Raw genomic sequence first — 16,474 nt, 5'->3', positions numbered from 1 at the left:
CCTCAACTATTGGTTCCAGCCTCAAGCAAGTCACAAGTCAGGATTGTCAGGAACTCAAGGGTGACTTTTCCATTTCCTGAGGCTTAGTATTCTCAAGGAGACAGTGAGGAAATCACTAAATCCATAATTATATATCAATTGGTGTTCATTATGCTATTGGTACAAAGTTCTTAGTGATGTGAAAACTGTACTCCACATAAAGGTTAACAATATAAATTGACTATTATTTATCAATGGTAAATTTACTTTCTCCAAGTTCACCTCTGGAAGGATGCGAGTTGACTTCAACTTCTTACGGAAAACCATCCATGATGATGTCAGTTGATTCAGGGTGAGCAAAGCCCAAGAATGTATTAAAACAATTTCAACAATTAGGTTTTTCACTGCTTACTTGTTCTTAAGTGTCCATAATTTTCATTTTGGCTTCTCAGAATGGCTACCAGAAATGAGTTTAAAAGAAGGGCAGGGCAGTAAAAAGGAGGGCATTCAATTTTCCTATAAACTTTATCAATGTGGCAATAAACTTGCAGCTTCCAAAATCATCATTCTATTAAGGTTTGATGGCAGTAGTCCATTATCATCATTGATTCCAGTCTACCCAAAAGATTTCCAGAACACTAGCAAGAGTAGCACAGTCCCTGCCTTTGAACTATGCTAGACCCAGAAGCCCTCTTTTTAAACTGAAATGCTACCATGTTCAATAATTCCAAAGAGCCCCACTGACAGGTCATATGGATAGGAAAAACTACAAAAACAAAAGAGGGGAGGGCCTTAGGAATCATGGGAGAAAAAGAGGGTGGTGGTGATGGAGACATGAAAGAGGGGAGAGAGGAACAAGAAAAAGTACACTGATCTGAATCTGTTCCAGGTCCAATTCCATTTAAAACATTCTATGGGGTTATTTAGTAGAGAGACTAACTATAATCTTGGCAGTAAGCATCATCAAAATCTTTCCTGCTTTCTTCTTTATGTATTTTTATCTTTACTTTTAGTGATGGTGGGATACATGGTGTCAGTTTTATAATGAAAATGTTTTAGTTATATATAATGCATAGTGGACACTGGCAATTGCTCACAAAAATGTTTCCTACTGGAACTTCCCTGGTGGCATCTGCCAATGTAGGGGATATGGGTTCGATCCTTGCTCCAGGAAGATTCTACATGCCAGGGAACAACTAAGCCCATGCGCCGCAACTATTGAGCCTATGCTCTAGAGCCCCTGAGCCACAACTACTGAGCCCATGTGCCACAACTACTGAAGCCCATGCGCTTAGAGCCTGTGCTCTGCAATAAGAGAAGCCACCACAATGAGAAGCCCATGCACCACAACAAAGAGTAGCCTCTACTCTCAGCAACTACAGAAAGCCCACGCACAGAAACAAAGACCCAATCCAGCCAATAAATAAGTAAATAAATTTATTTAAAAAAATGTTTCCTACCTTCTTTGGGCACACAGCTAGAATATATCTCCAAACTTAGAGTTTGATGTGGAATGAGAGAAGGGGTGAGCCATTTCTATGCTTGTCCCAGGACCCCCCACCCCTTTCCCACCAGGACCCCCAGCCCCTTCCCCAGGGCATGTCTCCATGTCCTCTTGTCCTTTTAGCCAAGATGGCACAACGAGAACAACCTTCTGAGCCCCTTGCTGAAGAGGACAGAGCCTCATCAGCTTGGTTCCTGAATGACTGCATGGAGGAGCATAGCTCCCATTAGCCTGAATACACACATGCATGACTGTAAAAGGAGAAACGTCTGTTGTATGAATTCCCTAAATTTTGGGCCTATTTGTTACTGTGGCGTAGCCTACCCTTATACACTATGTCTTCCAAAGTTTTAGAACAGTGTTTCTCAACCAAGGGAATTTTGTCCCTCAGGGGCTATTTGGCAATGTCTAGAGGCATTTTTGGTTGTCATGAGTGGGGATGGTGGTGGTTCTATTGGCATCTAGTGGGTAGAGGCCAGGTTTGCTGCTAAACATCCTATAATGCACGTGACTATTCCCTATAGCCAAGAACTATCCAGCCCCAAATGTCTATTGTGCTGCTGTTGCAACGCCCTGCTCTGGAGAGCTTAGGAAGGAGACCACAATCTTTGCGCCTCTTCTAGACTCCAACAGGAGATCTACAATAAGAGTGTAATAGTAAAAGAGGGGCTTTGGAGTGAAACTTGGTTTCCAGTTCTACCACTAACCATTTACAGACCTTGAATAAGTTCCTTCACTCTTTGTACATGGAATATTCTTTTGCTAAAAATAAGAAAATTATAATAGTACCCACATGATGGGGCTGTGGGTGAGGCTATAAGGGCTTAATCCAGTGCCTAAAATACCATAAGTACTGAAATATTAGTTGCTGTTAATGTTATTTTTTAGTGTTTCTGTTGTTATTAAGGCACATATCTAGAAAATTTAGACGTGGTAGCTATGTAGTATGTTTACAGCCTTTCGGATTCATTGAGGTGGTGGGCATGGTCACAAAGCTTAAGGTTTCACGTTGGTGATACTCATTGTCTACCACACTCCCGGGAGAATCTGACCAATATAGTTATTTTGAATAATCTTCCTAAGTTTTGACTCAAGATCTGGCCAGAATGATTTGGAGGGAATAAACTAACATCATTCATAAGTACACACACACTTGTGTGAACAGCCCACAGCTACCTTTGCACAGCAGCTCTGGAAACCTCAACTCACTTTGCTTACACTAAATGCTGCCCACCTTGAACTAGTCTCGATGTTCATTGACAATAAATCAGAAGGTATGAATAGAACATTCCAAATGGACAAAAGACGTAAAAGGCCGGATCCCTGTCCTCCCTCCCATGTGCAGCTGCAAACAGTAGAAGAGATGACCACTCACAACCACCATGGTCTCACCTTCGAAGTTTCTGTCATTGTTAAGGTGACAAGAGAGGAGAGTGGGGCAGGGTAGGGAAGGAGGGGCAAAATAACAACAAAAAGGCATGGAAACCAAGAGTCAAAGTGAAGTTTGGGGGGCTCACATACAGTCGTTAGATGTGCTATTTGAGGAATAACTTCTACATAAGCATGAAACTACTTAACAGGTTTGCTTCCAAATTACATAGATTTTAAATGGTTTTAGGAAAGATCTCATTCTCCTATTATGATAAAAGCCCTTGGAAGGAAACATAAAGAGACACTTTCAAATAAAAGTGCTCAAATGCCAGGTAAAAGAAAAAGAACATTACATTGTGCAAGTACTACAGTGTAAGTTCTTTATTAAATCCACCCACATAACAAGCCTTCGTTAAAAACAATCCCTGCCAAGTCCTACACTCTAGCATTGAACACATATTTTCCTCAGTATTCAAAAAATGTTAGTCTAAATGAACATCATAAAAAGTGTCAGTTTAATAAATGTTATTTAAACTGGAGGGAAAGTAGTAAGTGAGGACATCTGCAGATAAAAAGACAATCAAATCTATGACAGCTCGCTGCATCTCAATAGCCTTCTCCCTTGGGGCTTCCCTGGTGGTGCAGCGGTTAAGAATCTGCCTTCCAATGCAGGGGACACGGGTTCAACCCATGGTCCTGGAAGATCCCGCATACCATGGAGCTACTAAGCCCGTGCGCCACAACTACTGAGCCTGTGCTCTAAAGCCCACTAGGCATAACTACTGAGCCTGCGCTCTAGAGCCCACGAGCCACAAATACTGAGGCCACGTGCCACAACTACTGAAGCCTGAGCGCCTAGAGCCTGTGCTCTGCAACAAGGGAAGCCACCACACTGAGAAGGTTGTGCACCACACTGAGAAGGCTGTCCACCACAATGAAGAGTAGCCCCTTCCCTCCGCAACTAGAGAAAGCCAATGCACAGCAATGATGACCCAATGCAGCCAAGAAATAAAACAATAAAAATAAATAAATTAAAACAAAACAAAGCAAAAACAGCCTTCTCCCTTGGTTCAAAACCTTCCTCCTCTTGTCAACTATCCTAAGTGGTTACAGCTGGTCCAGGAAATGCTCATGCAAAGCCATCCTCTCACAGCCAAGGGAAAAGAGTAGCAGAGCCATAAACAGACCTTTCCACATCAAACCATCTTCTCTCTCCAACAGAATCCACAGGAAGCCAGGCTTCAAGAGAAACCACCTCCAAGCTCGACAGTGTTGTCCTTGAGGGGTGGCACAGGACAAAAGCCCACTCAGATTCCATTTTATCCAAGTCTAAGTCACCTCACCAGCGTAAGAGCTAAGTCTCTAGGCAGAGTCAACGGTGGAGTCACTGCACAAATGCCCTGGGCCTGATCACTGGGTTCCTTCATTCACTGTGCACAGATTTGGGAGAGGCTCGCTTCCCAAGTGTAAGAGAGTTCTCCTTCCACTAATGAATACCTCTGGTGCTAAGGGCAGCCTCTTCTCTAAGCTATGGCAACGGGCAGAAGAACTTTCGGTGTGTTTCATGTCACTAAGCGTGTGAAAGCATCCTTCTCTCGTCCACCTACCCTGACACTGTACTATCATACAATAAACAAAGAGTCTGTGTTGACCAATAAATACAAGAGTTGGGGGGTGGAGATCAACAGTCTAATCCTTGTGTAACTACAGCTTTTGAACAATGCTGAAATGCTGAAAGCTGAATGCTTTCAACAAGGATTGCTTAAGGCTTTGGCTCTTTAAATTTTACACAGGCTATAATAATCACTTAACTTTTTAACACACTGTACGGATAAAGGTGCTTGAAAAAGTATTTTAGCTTTCTGGAATATGGTAGAAAAAAATAAACTCACGTTACTTTTAATATTTTACCCACTTTTTCCTCACTAAATACACGTCCTCAACATCTCCAAAGATGATTTAATTTAGCATTTCTTATACTTCAAAGATGCCATTTTGTAGTAGGGATGTGACTTCTAACTACATAGTATTATATGATGTTATGAACTATTTAAAAACTTTCCTAAAAGGTTAAAACAGGCCATGAACTATCTCTGGGGCCAAGCCTTATGAGCCTGTCAAAGGCTCTTTTATAGATTATTTAGAAAGATTAAAGAAACCCCCTCTACCCATGAGAGTCTCTGCTCAATCTAAGGTCCCATTAAACATGAAAGAAACCCTTATTTCCTACTTTCCAGCGATGAATTTCTCTCTCTCCACAAATTGTATCTTTGGCGATTTTACTTTTAACTTTTAAAACTTGCTTTCATACTTATTATCTCATTTTATCTGTGAATGCTATTAGGAGCCATATATAGAAATGGAAATAACAGCTCTATTGTTTCTTTCAGTATGGGTGATAGTCAAGACCTTACCTCTCTCTCTCTAAAATGTAAAGTGTACAAAGGCAAATCACTAGGATGCCAGGCAAAGGAGCAGAGGATGGAGTAGCCATTGGGAGGGGCCCAGGGGACAGAGAAAAGGGTCTGGGGAGGATGCAAGGACTAAAGACCAATAGCAATAAAAACAATAGCATTTCTCAGTGAAATTTTTGGACAGCATTAGGAATTCATTTTTGAATTCCAAAATGGCATGGGGAAGAAAAAAAATACCAGTATACTTGGGATTATTTTAATACAATGTCCCTACATAGGGAAAGAAAGACATACATCCTTCTTTGCCTTGTAACCAACATCTGAGAATCCTATTGCCCAGATAACGTCAGCAGGGTCTCTTCCCAGAAATAAGCTACTTTGATGTTATTTGGTACCATGTTCAGCTATCAAAGCATACTGTGATAACATCTTTTACATCAGGATATATATATCTATGACCTTTCACAAAAATGTTTCTGTTTATAAATTCTATGAACTAAACCTAAACCTGAGTGGTGAGGATTATATATGGATAGGACATACTACAGGTAAAATGCACTACTTATGGGGAAATTAAACTGAGACTATTGAAGGATATTAATTAGTGGGAACTCAGTAGAGTGAGGACAGCCCGAAATTTTGTGCTATTGCGTAAGTGAAAAATGACTTTCCAGTTATCTCTATAAATGATTAGACTTTTTTTCCCCCAAAATCCTTCTTTCTTAGAACGTCAATGAACATACTCTGTCTCTTTGTGTACTGAGAGCTTATTATGGTGGGTTGTTACTAAGTAGTCCTTTTCCCAGCTGAAAATTCTGCCCTTGAAAAATCGAGGATATTAGAGAATTCAACTACAGAATTATAAGAACAGGTTAGCAATGGACCAAGGAAAACAGATTTTTAAAGGAGTTGACATTTTGTATTTTAAAAGAATACCCCTCATAACCGTCTTTATTGGGTAAAGTTGCTGCAAGCTGGAAAATCTTTGGTTACTCTCCATAAAGGAAAGAACTAGAGAAAACGGGTCTAACCATTCTGTGAAAATTGTGATCTTGAGAAACAGAGGTGGTCACATACAAAAGTGTGTGAAGAAGAGGCTGCAATGAGCGATTCGGATCTGAAGAGATTCTGCACTTTCCTAGGTGGGGAGGGGATGTGACTCAAAGCATCCTGGTGACTTTGGAACAAAGCAGCATCTACATCTTCCAACCCAGTGCCTCCCTCTACGTTTGGGACATTTCTCCCAACCACCCTCCCTCCCAACACCCTTCTTCATCTTTCCTCTCCCTAATTATGTATCACCTAGATTTTCCGTGGGTTCTTTAGAAATAACCCAATTGCCTTCAAAATAATAATGTTGGAATCACCCATTTATTATTATTATTGTTATTTTGACTGTGTTTGGTCTTCATTGCTGTGTGTAGGCTTTCTCTAGTTGTGGCGAGCGGGGCCTACTCTTTGTTGCGGTGCACAGGCTTCTCAGTGCGTTGGCTTCTCTTGTGGAGCATGAGCTCCAGGAGTTGCAGCACATGGGCTCAGTAGTTGTGGTGCACGAGCTTAGACGCTCCGAGGCATGTGGGATCTTCCCGGACCAGGGGTGGAACCCGTGTCCCCTGCATTGGCAGGTGGATTCTTAACCACTGTGCCACCAGGGAAGTCCCATCACCAATATAAAATTACTTTTTCCTAATTAAATTTCTGCTGTAATGAATTACCAATCTATTTTTGTGAAAGACTTCAGGTAAGACATAGCACAGCTATAAATGATGTTCCCTCTCAACCAGCAAACTCAGAAGAGGCCCGTAATGATGACAGTTTCCACTTAATTGCTTACCACGTGCCAGGCACTGTTGTATGGGCTTTTTATGTATTATCTGATTGAATTCTCATAATAACAACCCTATAAGGCAGGTATTATTTATTGGTCTCTTTTTACAGTTGATGAAATGCAGGCACAAATTTATAGTCTAATATAGACAGGGCTTGGTGAACCATGGCCCCTGGGTCCAACCCAGCCCTAAAGTTTTCCTGGAACTTCCACACCCCTTCATTGATATAGTGTCTGAGGCTACTGCTGGGCTACAGTGGCAGAACTGAGCAGTTAGAACTGACAGCTTAGGGCCCAGAAAGCCTAAAATATTTACCATCTGGCCCTTTATAGAAAAAGTCCATCAACCCCTAGTATAAAACATGGGTAATTCACTGATAAGGAAAAAAAGGCAAGAACATCTGGACAGCTTGGAATAAAACTTCTGATAAAACTTCCTTAGGGAAAAAATTCTATCTTGCTCTGTTTTCTTTCATACATATCTTCTTTCTTCTCATCTAAGGTTTGTCAACTAGCCTCAGAAAAAACAAGAGTGTTCATGGAATCCCAGCTCAGTCACTAAAGCTTTCTCTGTCAGTGAAGTGAGTTTTGATGAAGTGGTAAAGTTTCCAAGAAAGAAAGAAAAAAGGATAGACCAAAGAAAGGTTTGACAACCATAAATTTCCTGAGAGGTTTCAAAATTTTTGGCAGTTTCACAGGTATTTCTTCTCAAGTACAAATGACATCATTGTTGAAATTAAAGAAACAATTGGCCTGGTTTATTCTACATTTGGTATCACATATTGTTTTGGTTGAGCATCAATTGATTTTTCTATTTTTACTGGGAAGTTAGGTCATAACTATTTTTAGTAGACAGTGTCTGGTTCGATCATTTGTGGAACTCAACACACAATCGTGCCTCAGAATTTTTTTTTCCCTAAAGGTATAAGAATGTACGTATTTGGTGGAAAATGTCCTCATCAGCAAATATTCCACCACGTTATTCCAAAACACATTTTAGATTAAAAGTCTAAAACAGGAAGTAGGCACTGATGCATGAAAGAATCTGGGCTTGTACTAGGCAGCAAAGGGAGTGTAGTCTTATACCAATTTGCCTTTGAAATATTAATATTTTAAATCATTAATTGAGAATGAATTAACATCTGAACTGCTCTCGTAATTCTTACTTTATCCTTAAAAACCTCTCTCTAAATTAAAGTCAAATTGTTAATTGAATAAATCAACTATACTCCAATATAAAATAAAAATTTAAAAAAAGAAAAATAATACAGGGAAAACCACAGCAATAAATTAATAACTGCATTTCCAGATTCTGTGATCTGGTACCTGAGCTGAGTTCAATTTGCAGGGAGTCAAAGAATCTATGCAAACTTGTTTACTATAAAAGAAAAGCAAATGCCTAAAACAAAGCCCAGGGTTTTTCTCCACCCATCACCACCTTCTCTCAAATACCAACCAATGTAGAAAACAGCATCAAACAGCAATTGCCTGGCTTGTTTGCACAAAAGAATCACCTGGGGATCTTCCATAATTTCCTCCCCCCCCCCCCCAGGCCACACCCCAGGCACATGAAATCCATCTCTGGTGGTGAGACACAGGCATCTAAAGTTTTGGAAGCTCCAGACACCAGGAGACAATTGTGATTAAGCTGAAGATGGCCTGACCGGCTCAGTTAGTACACACCTGACACCAGCAAGTCAGGAAGCCTCCATCCTCTGTCTGCTCCACTCTCTGCCAGGGACTCTCAGACCTTTGGGGCAGGATTCACTAACACAACACACTAGTGTACACGCTGGTATCACCATTCTTGGTCCTAACACCTAATCAATTCATGAGTGCAAATACTGAGAGGATCTCAACAAAGAGAGGCTGCTCCTAGCATTTCTCTTACGATTTGCTTAAACATTCACACCACTCTTGCATCTTAGGCGACACCTGGCCTTGCTCTTTATTTTGCAAGCATGTTGATCCTGCAGGACAAACTTTAAAAAATCAACAGTTTGCCTTACCTCTACGATGCTTTTTAAATCTTGCACGTAAGTCCTTTCGGTCTCCAGAATCTCCTGCACAACTCTGTCCACATAGAGCAGCTTGGGGCTGGTGGCCGATTCTGTCCCTGTTTTGGTCGCCCCGTTGGCTTCCACTCTGAGCTGGGTCCAGGGCTGCCTCTCGCTGCCTTCATCCGCGTTCTGTTGCCCGGCTGCACTGTCCCTTTGCAGCTCGCTGCTGGAAAACGGCCTGGCTGGCATCAGCTCCAGCTTTATGGCCCCTGCTTCCTTATCCTGGGGAAACAAGCCCAAGTGGCTGTTTGAAACTAAGGTCATTCTGCTGCCGAAGGAACCATGGCTGTCCCGGGAGGAGGCCGAGGATGATGTGGAGCCGAAGCTGACCGGGCGGTCGCTGTCCGAGAGCTCCATGGCTTTCAGTTCTCGGGGGTGGGAGGGCCTGGCTGTGGTTTTAGGATCTGGAGCTTGTGTTACAGCTGATGGCACTTCAAGATGCAACTGGCGCACATCTATATACATTAAAAAGAAAAAGGACAAGATAAGCAAGGTAGGCAAGTATTTTAAACATATCAAACAGAAGGTTTAAAGGTGGTTAGAACTGAGCTCAATCTACATGGTCAAAAGTAAAAAGGCAGTGAGTTAGGTATAGATGGAAATGTAAAGATACCAGTGGGACATTGAGCTGCAAAGTTGGAGTTTCTATAGCATCACTTGGAAATACATCAGAATCAGAGTCTCCGGCGCTACCATGGAGCTACCAAACTTCAGTCTGCGTTTTACCAAGACACCAATGCCATGTGCATGCACTTTAAAGTCTGAGAAGTACTGCATCCATGGCCTCAAAGTGTGAGCACCTGGGATGACTAATAGAGCAGATTAGTCCAGATTTACTAAATCAAAGCTCAGCGCTGAGGGCACAAGGAATCAAGAGCTTTAACAAGCACCACAGGTGATGCTATGTATTTAAAATGCATCCTACATGATTCTTACAGTATTTTGAGAAACACTGTCCTAGATTTTTAAGTACTCCACTATAACTCCACAAAATTTTAAGCTACCAACCGTGAAGCACCACTGCTTGACTTAACGATGCTGACAATTTTAAACTTTTACTTGTACACAGCATTAAAGAAAGTGTCGCATGGACGATAATTTTCTAATACTGGGCAAGAAAATCCAAAATACTGAGACCCACATCCCCTTTAAAACTTAACTGGCCCATCACATTTCTTTAAATCTTTTCTTGAAAGCTGGCATTCCACAGTATACATGGAGTTACGCTGTTACAGAGTATATTTGATGAACTACATATTCCACACGTAGAGTCAGATAACATGACAGTGTGATGATGTGATTAAATAATAAACACTGGAACCATTTTTAAAGAAATGGGGCTGTCAGTATTTAGAAAAGGGAATAAGAGGAGAATATCTGCAAAGTCAGTAGGTTACTTAAAGTCTATAGCACTTAAATCTTGGATCCAAAAAAAGACCCTGCATGGACTTTAAACTTGCAGAAGCTATTTCGGTGAAACACACAAAGTTCCAATCTTCTTCATTTGTAAGGCAGGATCCACACATTATCCCCCTAGTAATGCCATCTCAGGTTTATAGACGCAAAATGCCTCATAATAAAGAGTTGGATTAATGAAAACTTGCTTCATTTCAAAATCCACCGAAATCCATGTTTATAGGTCTTGTTAGAAAAGTAAAAGAGTGAAACTTAGGTATGGAAGGTTATAATAAGACAAATACAACAAGATTATAGATTAATGATTATTTTTTCAAAAGGAACATGAATTTGGCTTGACAATAATAAAGATGATCAAACAGCTGGTACCAATATTTCTAAAATATAAAAAAACCCATTGGGGCTTCCCTGGTGGCTCAGTGGTTAAGAATCCACCTGCCAATGCAGGGGACACAGGTTCGATCCCTGGGCCGGGAAGATCCCACATGCTGTGGAGCAACTAAGCCCATGAGCCACAACTACTGAGCCCACGAACTGCAACTACTGAAGCCTGCAAGCCCAGAGTCTGTGCTCCACAACAAGAGAAGCCACCGCAGTGAGAAGCCTGTGCACTGCAATGAGGAGTGGCCCCCACTCGCCACAACTGGAGAAAGCCCGTGCATAGCAATGGGCCAAAAATAAAAATAAACAAATAAATAAATAAATTAATTAAAAAAATTATCAAGTCTATATCCTTCAACATTCAGACTTTTTCTAGATAGTTTATATTCATTGCAAATATTAGCACAAGATTATATTGTAAATATTAACATTATGAATAACTTGGGTCAACAAGAAGGAATGGTTAAAAAATGTGGAGGAAATGAGTAAATTACCAGCATAACCACTACCACATGGTATATTTGCCGCAAATTTTTAAAGCTTTTGCAATATTCTTTCTGCTTTCTCTGTAACAACTTTATGGCCTATAAAACGTGGATTGGTTATAGTAGTTAAAAGGCACTTGTGCTGAACTTGAGTGTTGGAAGGCTCCAAGAAGCAGCCAGGCATTTAGGTATGTTTGCAGCAAAGCATGCTTACACGTGTTTGGGATTGGTGTTAAGAGAGTCCTGGGCAGTTCAAATTAGGAGCAGACACACAACGGCATCCACCACAGCCATAACCATGAGGCTGATGTCACTTTCAGGAATGGGCACTAACTTGGGACGTATATAAGGGTTCTTTAAGGTTGCAAAGGGCCAATGAGACAATGAGCTAGGACCAAACATAAGTTGCATATACTACTCTAAATGAAAGAGCATCTGGAAAGGTCTAGATCAACCTACTCCCCACAGATTTGGATACACTGTCTCCAGGACAAGTGATTTTCCAACCAGAGGAGAATCAACCTCCTCTCCAGTAGAGAAAACCATATTTGACAGTTATATAACTCGGCAAGTGTTCATTATCAGGATGGTGAAAAATGAACATGAGAGAGACTCATTTCTTTACTTACTTTCACTCCAAGTTACCCAGCCAAGAGACCGAGGGATTAAAGAGGAACAAAAAATTGCCAGATGTTTCAGAAAACATTTTAGAGAAGGCCATGTTGGGCTGCTAGGGCTGATAGTGCCTTTTATACTTTCAAAGGCTGGAAAAAGTGGGATATGAAATTCGGGTCAACAGGGAACCCTTCATGGATGAATCTTATATACAAGCATGAACTGGACCCTCTTTCCAAGGAAGGCTTCGTGTGTTCCAGTACCAGGGCTTGTACTCTAGGCCACTGGTCCAGCCTATTCAGACTGCCAACCAGGCATTTTATAAAACAGAATATTGAGATATTTGGTATCTCTAGTATTTAGCCAAGCTTTCTGCCCCAAATTAAACACTTTCCAAAATTGCCGATGACAGAAGTGAAACATTTAAAGCTAGGTCATATAATGGCATATAATAGGGGACTGCATTTGTTAATGGATAACATTTTTTATGTTGATTCATTGCTTAGAAGATAATTATAGTTTTCTCACGTAAGGAAATATACCTCATAAAAACTGTCTAGTCTTGTTCTCACCTCCTTCAAAATAATTTGATTTCCACCCTGTCTGGCTTATTCTTCCTAATACAATTCATCAATTATTCATATTTATGTCTAGAGCTGCATTGTTCAACACAGTAGCCAGTAGCTTCATGTGACTACTGAGTGCTTGAAATGCAACTCATCCAAATTGAGATGTGCTACAGGTGTAAAATATATGCCAACTTTCAAAGATGTAGCATGAAACAAAAATATATAAAATACTTCACTAATAATTTTTATATAAATTACATGTTGACATCATATTGTGGAATAGTGGGTTAGATAAAAGATCTTAAAATTATTTTCACAGGTTTTATCTTACTTTTTAAAATGTGGCTACTAGAAAATTACAAATATATACATGCCCTGCACTGTATTTCAGTTGGACAGTGCTCATCTGGAAATCTTCTAGATAATTCTATTATTCTATAAGATTTAAACTTGTTTCCTTATACTTCTGTTCCAACAATAGTGAATGAAGAGGTGCATACAATTTGAAGTTTATCTTTTTTTACTCCATTCATTAATATACAACATTGTTATGAGTTGGCGAAAACTGGGAGACAAGCGCTGGGTACTGGATGTTGGGGTAGCTGGTTTCCCGTGATAAACGGAAACACCCAGAGAGAAAACTGTAGGGCAAGAAAGCTTTATCCTCTGCCTTGAGTGAAAGATGTTGGTGGCTGTGTTAACATTTGGGTAATTTGCTACTTTGCTTTGCCTTCCTTTTCAAAATCTCGCTCTTTCTCTTACCAAATCTCAAACACAGGACTAATAATGTAGCAACAGTCTACTGAACACCCTAAAATAAGCTGATTTTCCCGCCTTGAGCGTCTTGGTCCTTCTGAGCCTTGGTAAACCTGGAAGTGGTGGTGGTGGTGGAAGCACGTGTAGAGGGGCCTTGATTCTTACAACTAGGAATACTGTAGCCCCAAATCCATCAAATCAAAAACATTCCTTCTCGTGCCATCCCCAGTAAAAAGAACAATACGGCTATATAGCTCCCATGTAGATAACTTGCACATATTTTACTTCACGACAAGGCTCTCTAATGTTTTTCTAGGTGAAAGAGTTTGAATTCCTTGGTTTTTCTTTGTTTGCTTTTCAAATGTTCACTATTTTAATTGCCCTCCTTTGGAATGTCACTGCCAGAATCAAAAGTAGCACTTCTTGGCTCTAACTTGCCTCTGAGGCTGATTTAGGGGTGAAGTAGAACTTTCATTGGCAGGAAAAGTCCAGGCTTCTCTGACCATGTTTACAAGTTGAAAGGGAGACTGATGGGGTCACAGCTGACCACTCCCTGTCGCAACCCCCGAGGAGAGCTTTCCAAGGCCAGGCAGAACTATATGCACAGCAGGGGAGGAGTGATCAGGATGTCCAAATTCCACTCATTGCTATTCTAGACTTCAAATACCTAATCGGAGTTCCTTGGCAGGACCGTCATGGACAGCAAGAGAATGTGTATTGCTCAGGACCAGTGAATAACTAAAATTACGTAATTCCTTATTATACTGCCTATAAAGAGGAAGAAAGAGAGAGACTAAAGTATCAGCAAGAAGTTATTCTATCAGCCAGCAATGTTCATTTAATACAGAGCCAGGCTTTGGGAGAGCCTCCAAGTTGTAAAGTGACTTCATGATTTAAAAAACAAGTAAACTTGTAAGAGTCAAAGTTATAAAAAAATACTCATTTATATATTTCAAAGACAACACCACGTATGTAAGGAATCCTCTATACATCTCTGAGTTAAAAATGAAGGGCTCAATGAATAAAAGCTACCAGATATCAACGTGAATTTCTATCTCTTGGTTTTCTAAAATATCAACATGATGCATGTATTAATGGTAGGTTCAGGGCTACAATTACACATGTTCTTTGATGCTCAGAGTGTTCAACCCATGGAACATGATTTTCGTTCTTATTTGTAGCTGTTTGGTAATGAAGAAGGAAAAAATATCTTCTTACCATGTTCATTTCTTAGTTTTGACCAGTGTACTCTGGTAAAGCAAGATGTTAACATTGGGGGAAGCTGGATGAAAGGAAACTTGGAAACTCCAAACTATCTTGGCAAATATTCTGTAAATTTTAAAACTTTCCAAAATAATTAAAAAAAAAAACCTTGTTACCATCGAAGAGTCAGTAAAGCAAAAATCTGGACAAGAAGATCAAGGATGGGAAAAACTGCTTTGCAGAAATGCTCTTGTTCAAACAAGAGGCGAGGGGTTGAAAGAGAATCAAAGATTTCTTCGCGCTGTAGAGTCTGATACTAAATATTCAGCTACTTTACTAAGTGATTCCTTTCTAATCTGTGAAAACTAAGCGGTATAATGGCTCCTCCAGTTGAGTGGGGATTGAGTTAGATATTGCTAACTAACGCAGCTAATATACTAGCTAAATTGCCTTAGCTAAATGGTGACTCCAGAATTTCTGCATCTGAGGTCACAGGCATGCCAGTTTGGTTAAAAGAGGACCTAAAGGAATTCCCTTCGGCACTTTATGAATATGCAGCTGTTTTTACTTTTACTCTCTGCTTTTTGGAGGTGACTTAGTGAGGCAGGTGAAGGTGATTATGCGGTGGGGTTAAACCTACACTGTGGGTTGCTGTCACTTTCAAGGGGCTGGTAGTTGTCCACCCAAACCCACTCCCCCTTCTTCTTTAGTGAATAGAGTTTCAGCTGAGCACACTTCCCAGCCTCTCTGCCATTAGATGTGGCCACGCAGTCAAGGTCTCACCAGTAGAAAAGATAATGTGTTCCTCTGGGGGTCCATTTCTCAAGCATCAGACGTTGTTCCTCCACATCCTTCCCCCTCCCACTGGGACCCAGATATGGCAGGGACCTTGCCTGAACCATGAAGACGACACCAACGCCCTAGAGTAGGGCAGAGCCTGAAGACAGAAGGACCTTGCAATAGCTGGGTCACGCTAAAAAGTCTGGTTATCCTGAAGCTGATGTGCTGGAGAAACCACGTAGTGAGACCACATTGATACGCAGAGAGAAGCTGTAGGGACCCAGACTGATCTGGCCCCTGCTGTCTGAGTGTTTTCAGCTCAGGCACCAGACTTAGGAGAGAGCAGCCTCCGAGATGACCCCAGCCCTGTCATGTCTGACGGCACGACACGCATTGTGAGACCCTGAGCCAGAACCATCTGGCAGAGCCTCTCCTGAACTCCTGACTCACAGAAACCTGGAGAGATTAGAAACGATTGGTGTTGTTCCAAACCACTAGGTTCTGGAGTGATTTGTAATGCAGCAAGAGATAACCCGAACAGCCTCTATTATAACAGATCTGCCTTCCCATGATATGCCAGTGCTTTAATGCTCTATCAAAAGTATCCTTAAAAAACAAAACAAAACAAAACAACCCCCACCCCCCAAAGCCTCACGGTTCATTCACATGTGTCATTACTTTTAGGACATTTTATAGATGGGAAAAAAGATACAGAGGTTAGGTAACATCATGCTCGAGGCTGAACTGTGAATCGGAGACTATGGTTTCTGATTTCTAGTCCACTATTTCTTATACTTGGCTTTAATTCATAGAATAGGGTGGAAAAAGAGCTTAGAGATCAGGAAATGATGCGCTAAACATAAGCTACTTGTATAAAGTGCACGATACCAATGTGCTTATAGCGTGTGTGTGTGTGTGTGTGTGTGAATGAATGACTATGTGCCCAACTGTGTGTACAGAAAGAGCTCAGCGAACCAGCCAGAAACCAAGTTATGACATAACAGTCTCTCCTTTAGAGGATTTGCATTTCTGCCCTGGCTCTGTACCATGGAGGTTTGTATTGCGATCTTTGAGTCTCTGATTTCCTCATGCGTAAGTGAGGCAGCGGGACTA

General features: G+C 41.0%; 1 protein-coding gene across 3 annotated transcripts in view; it reads right to left on the bottom strand.

Moving 5' to 3' along the window:
* PLEKHG1 (pleckstrin homology and RhoGEF domain containing G1) overlaps positions 1 to 16,474 on the bottom strand; it is a 239,976-nt gene that overhangs the window by 83,192 nt on the left and 140,310 nt on the right. For all 3 annotated transcript variants that reach the window (XM_057738124.1, XM_057738122.1, XM_057738123.1), the window contains one exon: positions 9,106 to 9,611. In XM_057738124.1, the coding sequence (XP_057594107.1) occupies positions 9,106 to 9,513 (408 nt within the window). In that variant the 5' untranslated portion in view covers positions 9,514 to 9,611. The remainder of the gene's footprint in view (positions 1 to 9,105; positions 9,612 to 16,474) is intronic.

Source organism: Hippopotamus amphibius, chromosome 6, assembly GCF_030028045.1.
Source record: "Hippopotamus amphibius kiboko isolate mHipAmp2 chromosome 6, mHipAmp2.hap2, whole genome shotgun sequence".
Taxonomy (NCBI): Eukaryota; Metazoa; Chordata; class Mammalia; order Artiodactyla; family Hippopotamidae; genus Hippopotamus; species Hippopotamus amphibius.
Note: the sequence above shows the minus strand (reverse complement) of the source record. Positions and strands in the feature narration are given on the sequence as shown.